This window comes from Alligator sinensis, unplaced genomic scaffold (assembly GCF_000455745.1).
Source record: "Alligator sinensis unplaced genomic scaffold, ASM45574v1 scaffold111_1, whole genome shotgun sequence".
Classification (NCBI taxonomy): domain Eukaryota; kingdom Metazoa; phylum Chordata; order Crocodylia; family Alligatoridae; genus Alligator; species Alligator sinensis.
Window position 1 is genome coordinate 3,936,352 of NW_005841875.1, and position 18,468 is coordinate 3,954,819.

Consider the following 18,468-nt stretch of genomic DNA (forward strand, 5'->3'; position numbering starts at 1 on the left):
GCAGTGGATTGAACAGTGGAAACATAGGAGTGGAGATGCTTTCTTGGAGACTCCATATGCCACATCGTGTAAGGAGCACTAAGCAAACAAGCAAGTAGTTTGGAATTGGCTTGGTTTTGATCCAGGGATCCAGGTTTTCTGTTTTCTGTGGGAAAATCTAAATTTTCTCCTTTAAAGGAGAAACTCGTGTATTTTCCCTTTAAAGGAGAAAAACCCAGGAAACTGTGGTTTTCCCCTTGCTGGCTGACAGAGTTTCAGCCTTCAAGGGGCTGCTTGGGGGAGTGGGAAGAGAGCAATCCCCCCACGCACGCACATGGCAGGCAGGCAGGCAACGTGGTGGAGAGCAGCTCCCTGCAGGTAAGTCTCTGGGATGGGGCATAGGCAATGTGTGCAAGGTAGAGGGACATAAGTGACACATAGCGGGGCATGGAGGACATGTGCTCCTCCAGATTTCTGTGCCCACACCAAGGCAGGAGCTTCCTCCATGGCTGAGCAGGCAGAATCCAGTGTGGGAAGGAGCATTATGTTGTCGTGCCTGCCAAGGTGAGCTGCTCCCTGCCTACCCGGCAGCAGCAGGGGACGTAACTCTGTGCCACCACCACAGCACCTCACTTTGGCAGCCATAGCAATGCAGCTGGCTTGAGGTTGGGCTGGGTGGGGGACTGTGGGTTGGGAGTGAGGGGCACCAGCATGGTCAGAGAGTTGCAAGTCGGGACTGAGGGCCACCAGCAAGACTTGGGATTGGGGGAAAGTAGGGACACTGGCAGGGCCAGGATGGTGCAGGTCAGGAGTGAAGGGCACCAACATGGCTGGAAGGGTGGGGGGCTGTGGGCTGGGAGTGAGGGGCAATGGCATGGGCAAGGGCAGGGCACTGGCATATCTGGGCTGTTCAGCACTACAAACCAGTTGGGGGAGGGATAGTTGCAGCTCGACCTGCATCCTGGTGAGCAAAGGGGGCAGGGGGAGCTCTGATCTTCCCTGATTTAAAAAATAAATAAATCAAATGCCAAAATGTATAGGTATTTAGAATTTATTTTATTATAATGGTTGAGGCACTGGTAGGCTTCCAACATGCTTTAAAATTATAAATATATCAATAAAACATTGCGTTCAACTGATACTTATATATAGTGACGTTTCATTTTAATCACGGAAAAACACAGATTTGGGGGGGTTTCAGCAGAGAATTTTGGGGAGGTTTAATAAGAAAATTTTTTATTTTTAAATAGAGAAAACCAGGATCTAGGTTATGATGTGTGTCTAACTTAGTGTTCTCTGCTCCAGTAACTTTGACTAGGAAACCCCCATACAGGGAGTCCACTATAGACAGCAATATCTATGCTGTGCATGTGCTTTTAATATATGGGTCTTTGTCCTTTCATGTTATTGTTGTTAAAGTAGCCAGAATGTTATATATAGGGAAGTGTTGTTCAGGAACTCCGGTAAGTAAAAGCCCTGTTCAAAGATGACCTGAGCAGGGTGCGGGGCCCCGGGCAAATCAGCCTGTGCGGGGCCCCACCCCTGTGCACCCAGATGTGAAAAACCCAGCGGTGGATTCAGCAGTGGGGGGGGAGGAGGAGGGAGGTGCCAAGCAAACAGGTGCAAAGCCAGCACCAGCAGTGCTGAGTTGCCGCAGCCACTCTGCCTGTCTTCATGGGGCCCCCCAAACATGGGGCCCGGTGGGGTCACCCCGATTCGCACCCCCCCAAAGACAGCCCTGACCCTGCTATATACTTTCCTGTTGCAAGAAAGAAAAGATGCTGCTTCTGCCAATAGTTATCTATTTAAAATAGGAGTTAGGACACCTATACACATGACAGAACTCTGCTCCAACATGTGCTAATTAGTACGCATTGGAGCAGACTCGATTAATCAAGTCTGCTGTGAGTCTCCGCGTCACGTGTATTCAGTGTCCCTGCATTTCAAAATGATGGGAGGGGTTCTTTAACTAAATCTCATCAAACACGCTTTAGTTAAAGTGCCTCATCACCATTTTAAAGCATGTGATGCTGCATACACATGACACTGAGGGATCTTTAATTACAGCACTCCCTACCCCTCCACCCCGGACCATGTGTATAGATACCCATTGTCTCAGCGGCATGGCACCATGTGAGTCCCACCGCTGGGTGGGCCAGGCTGCAAAGCACATGGCACTGTACCACTGTCAAAGCTGCGGCACGCCCTTGCCCTATGCACAGACCAGGAGGCCATATACCCCCCCTCTTGGCTTCCCGGTGCCATGCCCCTGGTGGAGCCACCAGGCTCCGATTGTCCCATGACCCAACCTGTCCTGAACACCATTCACCATGAACGGGGCCCCAGTCAGGCTGGAGTGTGGAGCAATCAGAGCCCAGAAGGTCATCCAGGGGTGTAGCATCAGGGAGTCAAGGAGAGGGGAATATGCTCCCCTGCCCCAGCTCTCCCACAGTGCACGCAGTGATGGGACCCACTTGCCCACACCCCTGGAGTAGCCACTGGGCTCTGATTGCCCCACAACCCAGCCCAGCTGGGACCCCATTCATGGTGGGCCCTGGCCCAGCCAGGTCATGGGGCAATGCCCACAGTGCAGGAGGAAACGGGGCAGGGGTGAATACTTTGCCCCTGCCCCACTCCCTCCTGCACTGTGGGGGTCTCCATCTGCCCCCACCCCAAGTCCAGGCAGTTGGAGTGGGGTGGAGCAGGGCCAGACCCAGAGCAGCAGCAGGGGAGGGGTGGAGTGGGGTGGACACAGAGTGGGGGGGAGCAGTGGTGTGGCAGGAGGAGCCCAGTGCCCAGCAGTGTGGCAGAGCAGGCCCAGACCTGGAGAGCAGTGTGGGCAGGGGTGCGGGGGGTCCGGATCCCAGGCTTCGTTCTTGCCCTCACCCGCCCCTGTCATTCTTGACAGGTAATTTACTAGTACATCAGAATTTGATATCTATTCACAAGTAAGGCTGAATCTATATAGTTGCATATACAAGGCCATGATAAACTGACTGCTGTGCATTCTCTGTATTCTGCATGATAGCAGTAAATTCTCTGCTGGTCAATCTACCTGTAAGATTTTGGGCTTCGGTGTGTAGAGCTCATTTTTTGACAGTGTCAGTTTTCTTTTCTTCGTGAATATAAGCAAATTGAAAATCCTTAATCCTTAATCACCTAACATGTGTTAAAAAATAATGTAATCCATTTAAGACCTAATTTAGAGAACGAGTGCTCAACCCTCAGCCCACAGGTCAGCTACAGCCCTTGGTGCCAAGTCATCTGGATTGTGGGGAGCCCCACAAGCCATGGCCCTATAAATTAGATCAGGCAGGCAGGGCCCAATCCCAGCACAGGGGGCTGGACATGGGCAGTGCAAGGCCCCAGAGCCTGATCCCAGCATGCAGGGCCAGTATGGGGCTCCAGAGTACAATCCTGGCACACAAAACTGGGCAGGGGCAGCGTGGATACCCAGGGTTCAACCCGAGCAAGCAGGGTCAAGCCAAGGCTGCATTGCAACCAGGTGTGGAGGCCCACTGCTGGTGCACGGGGGATGCAACCTGCTGACCAGCCCTGTGTCACTCCTCTGGCCTGTAGAGCCAGAAGTTTGAGCAACACTGATTTTGAGTGTTCATAAGATTTGCTACAGAACTGCATGGCTATTTTTTGCCATTTATAAGGCAGTGTCACATCTGGTATCAATGCTTCAGATTTATAAAATGCTGCAGGTACAAATATCTTTTTAAAATTAACACTAAACGCTCAGATTTTTTTAAACACTATTTGAATCCTGTAATCGGCTACTGGTTTTCCACCAATAAAATGGAACATCCTGAGTATCATTGAATAATATCTAGATTTTTTTTTTAATGTTACCATATTTTTAATGTTGTGGTAACCAAGGTATATCCAACCCACATCAGTATCTCAAAAAGTAAGCTCAAGTATCATTAGTTACATACTAATGGTAAGTCTAGGGTCATGAAGTTCTAGCTGCCTGTAATCAAACCTAGAGTTGCTTGATTTACAGAAGAAAGTTTGGGGGCAGTTGTGAAATGGCATTTTACTGCAATTTTCTTCTCATTTTTTTTTTTACTTTTCTGCAACTCATTCTTATAACAATGTTTATTATTGTGATGGTGCTGGTGTGTTTGCGGGAGGACGGGGTTTGCAGGCCAGTCACATAAATAGACACACTTTCTCCTCAACTATTAAGGCCTTTGACTCTCATATTCCTACCAGTTCTTGCAATTTGTTTTAGCTTTTCAGGGTATGCCTACACAGTCAATACGATGCCATAGAGAGATGCTCAAGTTAGCACAGGCATAAACAGCATAACTGTGTTAGTGTGGCATACTACCTCAGCTAATTATTCCTACATCTAGATAACCCAAGTGGAGCATCATGTTAACACAGCTGTTTAACTTCCAGTATCAGAGCTAGCTAATTAGTGGTTAGTGCACCGCAGCACTGCCTTGAGCCTCATAGATACAATCTTATTGAGACTGCTATCTCTCTTGCAAAGGAGGGTGGTAGAATTTCCTGGTTTTATAATGAAAGTACCAAGACTGCCACAAAAAACTAGATTTTCCCTCAAAACTAGGCAAGTAGAAATCAATGTATTTCATGTACCTCAAATGATTAAACTCAGTGTTTATATTCTTGTTTCGAATGCAGGTTGGCCAACTGAAAAGGAGCACAAGTCAAAAGTAATATGCACTGATTTTCTGATACTAGCCAAACTCAGCTGATAATATAATGTAAACTAACATAAGAAGACACTTGGCCCTTTTCTCCTTTTGTGGTGTTACCATTCTGTTCTAATGTCTTTTAAAAGCTTCCCCCGTTGGTTGTGTAAAAGGCTCTCAAAGACACAGAGACTGAAGATGGTCCTATTCCAGCTAAGCACTTAAGTGCACGTTAAGCACACAATTTGTCCCATGGCCATGAGGTCTCAAGGAGACTAGTCACATTCTAGAAGTTAAGCATGTCCTGAAGTACTCTTCTGGATCAGTGCCTAAAAAGGGAAGACAGTGAAACGCCTTGTACATAATGTATTGCCAGATGTACAGTCAACAAACTGACCCAAAGCAGTTTTCCTCCCTGCTCCTTTTGTTTCCTCTCAGATGTAGTAGCAGCAACTGAAAGCAAAAATATTCACGTATTAGGGTGACTCTTTTTTTTAGTTGGTAGCATCCCTTTAGTGTGGGATTGCATATGAATAAGCCTGCTTGCTTGGATAAGCATAGCTTAGGTATTGGGAAAGATGAAGTAATGAATGTGTGATCAAGGCATTGATAAAGGCAATACAAGGATGATGACTAACTATAACTGTTTTGATTTAAAGAACTTAGTGTAGTCCTAATAGTGTCCTCTCAAATGTAACTGTGAAAAATCAGAAAGGGACTGAGTTTTTGTTTCAAAATTGATCTGTATTAATTGCATGCAAAGTGACCTCCAGGAATGGCAGAGTTTCATTATAGTGCAGCAGCTATCTTATTTTATTCCTTACTCAAAGTAGATGTATTTTCCATCAGTGTACTTTAAAATGTGAAACTAAAGCCTCTTTAACTATAAGTTTCAAAAAAAAAATCTAATTTTTACTGCAACAAAGCCCTCAAAAACTCCTGCTGAAGAGGGTGTTGATGGGATTTAGGAATGTTCCAGAAAATTCAGGGCAGTGTACGAAATAGCATACAGGATTAAGGAGAAACTGTAATAAGAAATAAAACCCAATTCTCTAGTGAATAAATGATCCTCTATTTCAGTTCTCTTCAAGGGAAGATGGTCTTTATTAGCCCTACTGCATGCTACACATTATACTAATTAACTATTCTTTATCCTGTCAAGTATATCCTGAATACTATATCCATAAAAAGAAACACTGCAGAAAACAGCTACAGTAGTAGAGCATATAACCAATATAACAAACCCAAGGCAGAAGATCACGGTGGGGTCTTAGCTCACTGAAACTGTGGTGGACCAGTAGAGGGTGCCCGATTGCCTACCAAGCTCCAAGTGCCTCCCCCAGGGCACCTCATGTCTGGCCGACCCCCTTTCTGGAGCACACCTGCAAGCCTGGATTAACCGCCAGCACCACCCAAGGGTCTGGACTGTTTCTGGGCCCTATGCCCCCGGTCGACCTTGAGGGTGCTTGACCCACTGCAAGAACATGGGGTGCTTCCTTAAGCCTGAAGCATAGAAAATAGCCTCCCTTAGCCAGTTGAGCATAGTGGGGAAAAAAGGCGTGCCCAATCCCTCTCCCAACAAGTCCACCATGCTTGTTACAATGGAGAGCTTTATTGGTTAAAGAGGGTAGGCTTAGGGAAGGGTACAGAATAGAAAAGTATCAAAGAATATCCCAGAGCAAAACAGTATGGCTAGGTAGGAAGCCTTTTGTCAGACTTCTACATTACAGTAAGCTGTATTTCTAAATAAGTTTCAGGTAAGTTACTCACATGTTTAACTGGAGCCTAGAAGTGCTCCAGAGGCCGTGTGTTTACTCCATGTCCCCCAAAATTGCTCTCCCGCTTCCAGGAAGAAGATGCCCTTAAATAACTTTTCTGGCCTAATCTTCCATACCCAATCAGGGCAGGTGCTATTGGATGCTGGCCAATCAATTGGAAAAGCATCATCACTACATGCTTCAGCCCCTGCACCATGCCATGAGGTCAGTGCTAACACAATAGACAGTTTTGACTTCTCACCTGTCATCAGGCACATAGGTGGAGCTGGTTGCTCCAGAGTGATAGACACGTAGGAGAGAGAGGGAGGGTAAAACAGACTAGTCCCAGAGCGAGGAGGAGGCTGAAATAGGATTTCATCATGGAAACCACCTGAGTTCTGCATTAGTAGACAGAAGGCTATGAGAGGCAGTGTTATCCAGTGGATAGAACATGGGACTGGGACTGCTCCATCTGTTCCCAGCTTGGCCACTAGCCTGCTGGGTAGCCTCAGGCAAGTTTTTTGACTTGGCAGGATTTATTTCCTATGTGTCTGTATGGTAAGGCCATCATTTCATTTGAGGCTTCTACTAACTACTGCAATTCAAAATCTTAACCATAATAATTTGGCTCAGAATATTTTTATAGCCGCTGTTTCTTTCCAACTAGTGCTGTTTTTTAAAGTGGCCTAGGAATATTAAATGGAAGAAGGGCTGATTTCTTACACACAGTGCATGTAATGTTGTATTGATTTTTACAGTCCTAAATCAACCTAAGATCTACACTAGTGGACACAATTTGTAGCTCGCTGCATTAACATCGTACTTAGATGGGGGAAATATGAACAGTAAGGATGCAGAGCTCATCATTTTTGAGCTGCCTGTCTGCTTGGAGGTTGATGATTGTTTCGGGCTGACCACCTGAAAGGCCTTTGCATGGAAATGTTCTATCACTTGATAGATTAGTGCACATAAAGTGAATCTTTTCAGGCTCCCCAGTGCCACCAGAGAGAGAAAACCTGCTAAGTCAGACCACCTAACAGATTTATTACTCCAAAAGAGCCAGTGCAAATGAAAACCTGAGAGAGAAAATTAAAATAAATGGGAAACGTTAACGTGCATGCAAATTTTGCAAAAATGAACGTTATTTCCCTTTTCATTTAACACAGTGCTATGGAACTGGTCGAGGTAATGGAGTTTTGTACCTTTCACTAAAGGAATGAAAGTTTTCCTTTATTCCATCTAGGAAAGCAAAACCATAACTTCATGGAGTTTTTTAAACCTATTAATTGATACTGTCACAATGGATGCTTGGATTAATTGATGTCCAACTCTCTTCAGACCAAAGGCATGGGTTTTTTTTAACGTTCGCACACGCGCACACACACGCGCACGCACGCACGCATACACACACACACACACACAAACTATACCATTTTGTCTCATAACCAGTCTGGTTCACTTGACAGTCCATAACACACTTATACAGTTAACCATCATCATTATCATCCCATTACAATAACTGCAACCATGTGCCCCCACCTCCCCATGCCTGCCACCATCTTTCACCCATCACGATCACGCAAAAAACACCTCCTTTCCCTTTACCCCCACTCCCCTAAAACCCCTGCATCTTTCAGTCCTTAGTCCACATCGTCTTCATCACTCTTCTTTCCTGTTGTCCTCGTCACTCACCCCCTCTTTGCCACTGTCATCGTCATCTTCTCTGGGGCCCCACTCCTGAACAGTCTGTGCCAGTCTCTTCTCTTTCATATGATCTCTGCCATCTCCCCCCAGTTGTCATCTACTGTATTCCTGTAGTACCCATGCAGCTCGCTCGGTCTCACTTGTTTGTGTGCCTATACATAAGCAGATTCCTGGTCTTCCACAGGGCATTTCTGAAGCAGGAAATGAACTGGTTGAAGTGGGCTGTCCAGGTCCCTTGCCGCTTGGTTAGCTGCCTGAACAATGCCACCTCTCTGGTCAGGATCTTGACCCCTGTCACCATTATAAGGAGTAAGATTACTCTCCTCCACACCTCCCTGGCATACGGGCAGTTCCAGAGGAGGTGGCTGATTGTCTCCTCTTTCCAAAGGCAGGTTTGCCTGCCTCTCTGCTCCTTTCTGTGTCTTAGTGCCCACACAAGGAGTTCCTGGTGGACTACTTCTCAGTTCAAGTCTGTTCTTTTTGCAGGTATTTGTGGAAGATTCACTCCCACACCGCCTCGCTGCTGCCACCAGGGAGTACGTCCACGGGCAACAGTTTATCCCTTGTTCTTACCACCTTCTGTACATCAGATTTCATTTAATGCCCATGAGACTTAAAAGGCCAGCTTTTTATATTGCAACTTGGGAATTTGTCAAAGGGCCTTTTTCCTAAAATGCATGGCCTAGACAGTGTCAGGTTGCTTTGATTTTTATCTTCCTCCAGCTAGTTAATTTGTGCAGACAGAGGGAAAGGCCTTGAAGGCAGCAGAGGGTATGCAATCAGATTATCTGGTGATTCATTCCCTAATCAAACTTTCTTACAAAAGCTAATCAGCCCTGACACACAGAGGGTGAAGCACCTATTCTTTTGCTGTCTTCCTTTACAAATTCCAGATTGGCAGGAACCTCAGTAATGTATGGCCGTAATATTATTGTTGGTATTTTTATTTCCTGTGGCCATTCAGCTGCCAACCGAAAGGTCCATGCTGGATGTATAGTGTGCCCATTTTAACAACCTCCCTTAAAGCATCCCTACTGTGTCAGAACAAGCAAAAAGTACTTAATGTTTCAAGAGTGTGAAAATTGCCTCCAGAGAAGTGACAGGTTTAAGGAGAAAGCACTATTATCCAAACCAAATTCCAGCTCTGATAACTGTCGTTACTTAATCATGATGAGACTCCCACTGTTTTCGCACAAGTTTTTATTTCCATAATGTCAAGATTTGCACTTTTTTCATTTTAAATCCTATTTTAAATCTCATGGCCACTGCCTTTTCAGTTAGCACTATGCAGCAGCTACTAAGCAACAGCAATCCTCAAGCATGGAAGATCCATGAATTCATTGATGTAGGGTCTCTCTAAATCAATGTGCTGCTGTCTTGTTTGTTTGGCAGCAAGAGAGTGGAGCAATATAACACCAAAGAGGTATGAACTTTCCCCATTCATCTTAATAGGCTATTACCTTGAAAGTCCAGTTTTGAACATTGGAATGGGACATAGCTTCAAGGCCTTTTTATTGCTGGAGCCTTCTGAGTAGGACCAAGAAAAAACATCATGGAAATGATAAAATTGTGAATGTTGCAGTTTTGACAATGCAACTTGATTGCCTTACTGCCTGTTCACTGTTGCTGAAATGCTTAATAATGACTATCTGCATCAACAGTAATTCTAACATCAAATGTCTTACCTATCTTTCCAGCCACACACGCAAAATATGCAGACACATCTTTATAAGAATTGGCCAAGAAAATGATATGACATTTGTGTGGTTTTAGAGAACTATGAAAGGTCTGCAGCTTCAAGCACTTTTGTAGATGTACCTATGAATCAAATAAAATACGTAACTTAAATGGAGTATAGGAAAGCTTCTAATTTCTTATTATAGAGAAAAAGTGGTATCTCATATGCCATGTGTGGTAACATCTGGCAGATGTTGATTTTTTTCTTACCCGTGGCCTCCATATTACGCTTGGAAAATAAAAAAGTAGGTTTGCTAAGTAAGCTTACTAAAAATATGGATAACATTATCATAATTTTTTTTTTACTGCAGCATGTGTATTTTTACTTCTGGTTCTTTGTGGCTTTCTGGCAGCAGCAGAATAGTGTGGCCTAGGAAATCTAGCTTCAATAGAAGACTCATGGGTCCACCTCTTATTTTGCATTATTGCTTCAAATGATCCTTTTTTTACTGTGTATATGTCTTTGTTGTTGCTAAAATCATCCAAAAGAATCAATGGGGGGGAGGGAGGGGAATAATGACTTAATGTTGTTATTGATAATTACTTCCCTTTGCATTGCTCTTTGCAGAAGTGGTTCAACTCACTCTTCCCGAAGACCAGAAGGTCAGCGTTACCACCGTAACAGTCGGACTGAGCACTGTATTGACCTGCACTATCCACGGAGCCCTAAGACCCCCAATTATCTGGAAGCGAAATGGAGTCATCCTGAACTTCTTAGATTTGGAAGATATCAACGTAAGGTTTGAATTTGGGTTGCTCTGTTTTTTACAATGCATTGAATATGACTTAACTTAGAAGTAGAGGATCGTTTTAAGCAAATCTATTATTTCATTATTATAATGGAAAATGAAAGCAAGCATCGTATCCTCTTCCTCTGTAGCCTGTGTCCAGGAAGAAAAAGGGGACTAATTTCCACAGCTGGGAGCAAGCATCTTAAGTGTGTTTATAAGAAGCTGGAACATAGCACAAAAAGTAGCCATGCCAAGATTTCATTCCTTCTTTAAGGTGGTAGAGTTGAACCTTATAGACTAAAGCATTTAAATCATTTAGTTTAGGGGTGCTCAACCCCCAGCCTGCAGGCCAAATCCTAGCCCCAGCATTACATCATCCAGCCTATGGAGCTCCCCATGAGTCCATAGGGAGTGCCATGGGCTGCAAACCTGCATGCTGAATCTGGCATATGGGGCAGTACAGGGCCAGGCAGGTGCAGCACGGGCCCTGGAGCCAGATGGAGTGTGGGTGTAAGGCTCCAGGGCCCTAATCCTGGCACATGGGGCCAGATGGCTCTGATCCTAGCACATGGGGCTGGATGGAGGTGGCGTGAGGTGCTGGGACCTGTCCCAGCAGGTGGGGTCCAGTCAACGTCACATGGGCCCAGTCCAGCTGTGCAAGACTGATTCTGATGCATGTGGTCTGATGCAGCCCACAGACAGACCCAGCAACACTCACCTGGCCCAATGGGCAAAAAACTGAGTACCACTGGTATAGTTAGTCTTTAACACACAAATCTACACTGTTTTCTGCCTGATTTAATACTAACACATCTACCATCCTCCCTCATTCCACTTTTAAGACAGACCTGTGATACAAGTGCTCTGTAGATGCCACCCCTGAAAGCTCAGAGCAAACTGGCTTAATAAGCTTCCTTCTTTCTCACATCCCTGTGAAAAGGTATTGAGCAGAATTTGCAGATTTGTCGGAATCTGACAGGGCCACGCCGTAAACCCTTCTGCTCTGGTCTCAACTTGCAACCTCGGGGCTGTCAACCAGGTGCTTTAGTCTACCCACTCTAGAAACCACAAGTATACTGTAGCTGTGAAATACCACCTACATGTCAATCAAATAAGAAAATAATATAGCCTCTTTTTTGTGCGGTCTAGTCTTATGTTTCAGTCTGTTTTGAATGAAACCTTTTACCACCTCCTGGCTACTTGGTGTGACAGCTGAAATTTCAGCTCATGATGCCATCCATGGATGAAGGAATGTGTACTTCTCTTGACTTCCCCAGTTATATCGATGCCTAATTATAAATATCTGGGTGACTCTATCTCGTTCTCCGTGCTTTGTTACATTAACACTGTGAGTTCTAGACTACTACAGATAATGTTTGAATAACGTGATTTAATCAATAATATTTAATTATAGAGAAGATGAAAAGTAGTATACTGAAAATACAGTCCCAAGTTCATTTCTTTTCACATTAAAACACATACTATAGCAGGTTCTTTTCAGTTACAGTACAATAAAACTATTTTTATTTTTGTTCCACTCTTCTTAATTTGATATCTATTCTTTTGAGTTAAGGACAGTTATATATAGTACTATGCCTCACTAAACTGTTGAGGTGGAGAAAAGCCATTGTTTTACTCTTACACTAGGAAATGAAAACTATGAGCACAGGCTGTCAGGGAACATGACTGCTTATTTAGTTTATTTATTGACCTCATAACTGCAGGAAAATTCAGTGTGCTTGCACATGTGCGCACTAGTTGTGGGGAACATACAAGTTGCAAGACTGTTTATTATATCAGCACAAACTGGCTACGTCCAAATTTCTTAATACTCTGCTCTTTCCATCAAAGCAAGCACTACCCTTTTCAAATTCAAGGCTTGTTGCCACCTGGAACATGACATTCAAATGACACTTGAAAGTGGCAAACATATTGCTGCAATATTACCATAGGATCATAAAGAAACTTTAATGAAGACAGGCAGGATAGCAGAACTAGCCAGAAGTCAGAATACCTGACTAGATTCTTACAGATATCCTTCTGTGAGATGAACTGATTGACAGTCTTTGGGTGCTAGCAGTAAAACTCCAAGGAATATACTACATGCAAATGTGTGGGAGTCGCACTTGTTGCAGGAAAGCAGCGTGCTCAAACGCACCCAGTGTTTTCCTGAACAAATGATTATGCCTTTAGTTCTGTATAAATATTATTTTTGGACAGCCCTATTCTGACCACAGACTTAACTAGTTACGCGGCAAAAGCTGCGTATCTCACCAAGGTTTTTAGTTTAGCTTGCAACAAAATGACCTTGGAAGTATCATGTTAATTAGGAGCCTAGGAAGAGCCCTTGGGGGTAATCATTCTCAATAAATATGGTCTGAGAAGGCTTGTTTGTATCCAGATCTGGAGTAAATTTAGGCCAGGTTATTAGGGTAGCAAACTCTGACTGAAGCTATTCTGGGAGATTTTTTTTTTCCCCCCCAACATGATGTAAAGTCATTAATTGTATGGTTCAACCTGTTCACAATATCAATCTCCTGGATTGCTTTCAAAGGTCACCAGGAGATCGATGCCAACTCCGGTAGACTCCTGGCCAGTCCAAGAGGGTTGGCAAACCTACAGGCTATAATGATCAAGACCAAACTGAACTCAGTTTGGGTCTGAGGCTAAGCTTCCTTGAAACCCTATTATGCTGAAGGATTGATTCTTATATTTCTGCCCAACATAGTGGAGATGCTATGAGATCAGCTCTTTCTTGTAAGGTTTTGGCCACATCCACACTTGAACTCAGAGACAGATCCCTTTTAATCTTGCCTGTGAACTGGGATAGCAGGAATTTCAGCAGTTTGAATTCAAATGGACTCTAAGGGAAGGTGTTTGGGTTTGGGCCTTCAGTTTGAGTTCATATCTAATGTTTTCCACGTTCATTAGAGTGCTGAGCATATTGTTTCAAGATCAAGAATCTCTTCCCTCCTTTTTAAATTGCATTAGGTTAGTGCCATTGCAAGTGGATTCCTGTTTTGTCTAGGCAAAGATTTACAACTAAACATGGTATTGGTTCCTGATTGCAAACACGGCTTAATTTAGTAACTAGTGAGAGGAAGCATGATATCCTCATATAAAACAGAAACACTTTTGTACAATTACACTGCTCCTTTTTCAATGCTTCTTTCAATCTGCCATCAAACAATCACTCATTTTTTTTAATCCTGTCCTTGATTCATGGTTGTCATCCTCCTGGGATCTCATTGAAAAGTTTATCAAAGGGGCATTTTCAAAGACGTACATAAATGAAAAGCAATAACTGTTCTTCAGTTTTAATGCTTCAGTTTATGATCTCTTTCATCTTGTCATATACCACATGGTATTACAGTAAACATTTTTTGCAGCAATTAAACACCACCGCGTCTTATCTGCCTTCAATTAACCTTCAAAGGCTTTTACTCTTACTTATACTCCACCATCATCTGTATTATCTCTTCTTGTTACTCGTGATGTCACACACTAGGTTTGGGGAGTATGACCTTTCCGTTTCAACTCTTCACCAAGAATAATCTAATGGACCAGGAGTGGGAGGCTGTATGTCTCAAGCACTTGTCAGGAGGAGGATATCCGAGGTATACATAGAGTAGTTACTGCTTGAAAGTTGTTGTTTACCAATAGATGTCAGCCCATAATTATGACCTATTTCCTGATCTAAATAAAGGGGGGAACTGTGGTGACTGACTGTGAGGGTAGGCCCATCCATCAATACTGGAAAATCAGATCCTTCCATGTGGGTGAGCACAAGTCTGCAAAAACATGATTCTCAACCCAATTTTTGAGGCAGGGTTAGGATGTGAAGCATTACTCGTCAGGGCTGCTTAGCTCCAGAAATGTTGTACAGGAATTTATCACTGTTAATCTATTCGGTGAAACAAAACACATGATATACTGACGTTGATGTTCCTAGCAATATGGACGTTCAACGTGACATGATGATATTGCATCTTATTATGGGTACATGTGTATTCTTTAGGTGAATTCATACAGCATTAGTAGCACATGGGACTGTAAGGGTTTCCACTGAGGTTTGCGGTGCAGGTATCAATCCTTCCAAATATTTGTGCACTGTTTCTCCAGTTGGATTTAAATGTTGACTACAATGCTTTCTGTTGCCTCTAGTGATTACAGGGGTGTTGGTTGTAGCCGTGTTGGTCTAAGGACATAGGAAGACAAGGTTTTTTGGGTAAATGTCAAGCATAGGCACTCTCCCTAGGCCTGAAGAAGCGTGTTTGTGCCCCCAAACTTGCAAAGAACAATTTTTCCAACTATTAGTTGGTCTAATAAAAGAGACCACATTTACCCAAATAATCGTATCTGTCTAGTGATTACAGAAATTCACATTACTCAATGATCTACTCAGAGGCATTGGAAAAAGAAGGCAAAGGCAGTATTCTTCTTAATATACTTGAAGTCAGTTAATTAAATTACTTCAGTTTTCCTTTAGTATGCCTCAAGCAGAAACTCAATTGCATTTCTACTTTTCACAATAAGGTTAGCAATTTGGCTAATTGGAAGTGCAACAGGAGATTAATTGTACCTTTTTAACTTCAAGGAAATCCTCCCTGCTTCTGGCTCAGTCATAATCACAAGCAAACCTACAGGATATTTATGCACTTAGAAAAATCCTTACATTATATTTCAATTAAACTCTTCCTCTTCCAAATACTAATGATTAGATAGGGAATCAGATCAAAATATAAATTGAAATCTGAGTGATGATAAGAATCTCCCTAAGAAGATTTGAGTTCACAACTAGGACTGTTCTGTGACTATTTTTGTTGCATTTTACTGCTTGGTCCAATCTCTTGATAAATGTATTGAGAGAAGACGGAAGTATGTTCTAACTTAAAATGAGGATTGACAAAGACCAACAACAAAAGACTGGATAATCTTGAATTTAAGCAGGAATTAAAAGCCGAAGATTAAAATGCCTCATTGTTTATATGCCTTCTTTCTTTATCATTTTTATGAGGCATCTTGACTGGCAACAAAATATTAATCACTTTTCACTGCTCTTTTAATGATAAGCTTTCATAAGCAACACAATAATAATTTGTTTGATCTGTTAAGAACTCTGTTAATGAATTCAGTCATATAGCTATTACAAAAAATGCCATCCTAATGACACATGTAATTAAACCTTTTTTCTTTCAAACTTTTAAGATTGTTTTTAGCACCAAATAATATTTAACCATAAGAAGTGCATTCATAGCTATATTTAAAAGAAGTTTTATCAGGTTTCTCAGAAAGAATTTTTTTTTATTTTATTTTCTAAGCACAGCTAAGACTTATAAGCATTAGATAGAGACAACAGGACATCAGATTATAATGAATTAAATGATGGAAGTATGTCCTTTTTCAAAATTATGTGCTTGTGCTCTCCAGGAACAATTCTAGCTTTCACCAATATATTTAATTAGGAAATCACTCATAAATCCAAAATACATTGAATCAAGTAACAGAAGCAAATATATTTATCCTACCTCTTGACCGGTTTTATGTCGCTCTGTATATAGCATTGGGGCATGAAATGGCTTTATACTTTCATTCCATTCTAAATTTATAAAATTATTGTCTGCGTCTTCCAGAAATATAGCGCAAGGGGTTAGAAATTTGCAAAAATGTGCAAAAAGTAGGGCTAGAAATGTGACCAAAACAAAGCCAACGAACTGCAGAATCCAAGAAGACGAGAACTTGCTTGCTTGCCAAGTATAGCGTGGACAACTAACACATAAATTCATAGCTGTCTTACATTATTTGTTTCACATTAATCTGGACAGTTTAGTTCAAATCTGCATTGGTATTGCTCCAAAAATATGTTTTTCATTATACATCATTAAAAAAGGTGTTTTCCTTCCCACTGATGCTGCATAGTATGAAATTTACTGACTGTCTCAGGATCTGATTTAGAGACAAATGCAAACCCCCAAAGTCAATTGCTTCTTTGTTGAAGACACACTAGGGAATTAAATGCAGGGAAGCATGAGTACTTTGCAACTGGTTTATGGCTTGATTTCCCACTTGTTTGATTAAAAAAATCAATAATTTTCCTTAAAGAACGTGCTCCCAGGAGTTAACAAAATGCAGCATATAATTTGTTTACTACTGTAGCTCGTGTGTGTCAATTAGTTTGTCTTGTGGCGAGTACAAAAGGACCAGAATTGCTGGTAAATAGTCTACATGCTAAACTCCTCATTGTATCCCAACTTGTGTCCATTTGTAATTCACACATTAAAATGTTTATTTTTGTAACTTGGGGCTTCAAACAGCTCTCGTTAAGAGATTGTATTTCTATTATGCTGCAAGTTCTAAGAATATGATGCTATTGTGTTGGTCCTCCGCTGGCGTACCATGCACAGTACTGCATACCTTATCTTAAAACAGAGTTTACATAATTAGAGGGGAAGATAACAAATATGATGACGAATGTTGAAACATTGAAAACTTTGGGACTGTTTGCTATTCAGAGAAGACAAGGGGAAGATGATAAAAATGAAACACACGCTGTCTTAGGCTAAGTGCAGACATTCAATAAGCCTGAGTTACACAGGTTTCTGTAAGCGGCATAGGTTAGATCAGCAGCAAACAGAACATACATTTGCCCTTTTTTGGGGGGGGGGGGGGGGGGGGGGGCGGGAGGGCATCCAGGCTGCATGCACTGGTTGAGGCCAGCAGGTGGGGGGCGCTCCTGCACACCTCCCAACGTGAGTCTCCCTGGGTTGCTGGAGACTGCTGCGTGCAGCCAAGTGCCCAGGCCACCCCAATCGGCTGCCAGGCATGGGTGAACGCACCCCCTTTTCCCTGCAAGTGCAGTCATGCACAGCCCCCTGGAGAAATGCTCTATGAGGCTGTGCCTGATGGTGGGGTTCTCCTGGGCTCAGTGTCAGGTATGTGTGTACATCATGGGGTGCTTTGATGGGAAGCAGGGGCATGGCTCAGTGACACAGGTGCCCAGGTCTGGGAGAGCTGGGGGCAGGGCCCTTTGGGCGCATGGCCAGAGCAGCCAAGCAGGGGACCGGGGCGGGGCAAAGGCACATGGGATGTCAGCAGACAACAATATAACTTGAATCAATAGGTAATTTTAGGCATTAACTTTTAAAAATTAAAGCCATAGTGTTTTACCTTAATAATTTAGCTAATGCATCAGAAGCATGTACAGTACATTGCTTCAAGTGCTCAAAACACTTCCCGTTACATGCTGCCATTTGATATGTCTATGAAATGGTATCATGCTCATCGACTGAGAATATGGTTTATTCATAATCTCATTTTGAAGAAACAGGACCTCTGACGAAAGCATTGCACTGAAAGGCTGTTACAGCCCAAGTCAACAAAACCAGCAAACAGAAATCCACAACCTCAAACAAAATACAGTAAAAGCTTTGTTATCCAGCACCATGGGGCATGGGGGGTGCCGGATAACAAAACATGCTGGTTAACAGAGTGGCCCGAACAGGCGTCTTTGCCTGTTCAGGCCGCTGCTTCTTCTGCTGCGTCTGTGGCATCGCTGCCCGTCCCGAGGCATCGCTGAACTTCCCATGGCATCGCTGACACTCCTGTGGGCCCCAAGGGACAGGGAGGTGGGCCTCGCACAGCCTGCTGTGCCCCAGGCCTTGGGGCCTTGGCAGCATAGGCTGCTTTGCCCCAGGCCGTGGGGGTTCGGAGAAACCGGAAGTGCCACAATGGGCACTTCTGGTTTCACTTTACCTTACAAGCTGGCATGCCAGTTAATAGAACATGCCAGCTTGTAAGGTACTGGTTAACAGAGCTTTTACTATAAAATATTTTTTGCTCTCACCTTCCATTCTCAATAAAACAGAAAGGCATTTCTTAAAGACTTGCAAC

The 18,468-nt window shown here is 43.2% G+C and overlaps 1 protein-coding gene across 1 annotated transcript in view; it reads left to right on the forward strand.

The window, feature by feature from the left end:
- Positions 1 to 18,468, forward strand: part of FSTL4 (follistatin like 4) — a 565,752-nt gene that overhangs the window by 486,152 nt on the left and 61,132 nt on the right. The window contains exon 9 of the mRNA XM_014527870.1: positions 10,416 to 10,582. Within this exon, the coding sequence (XP_014383356.1) occupies positions 10,416 to 10,582 (167 nt within the window). The remainder of the gene's footprint in view (positions 1 to 10,415; positions 10,583 to 18,468) is intronic.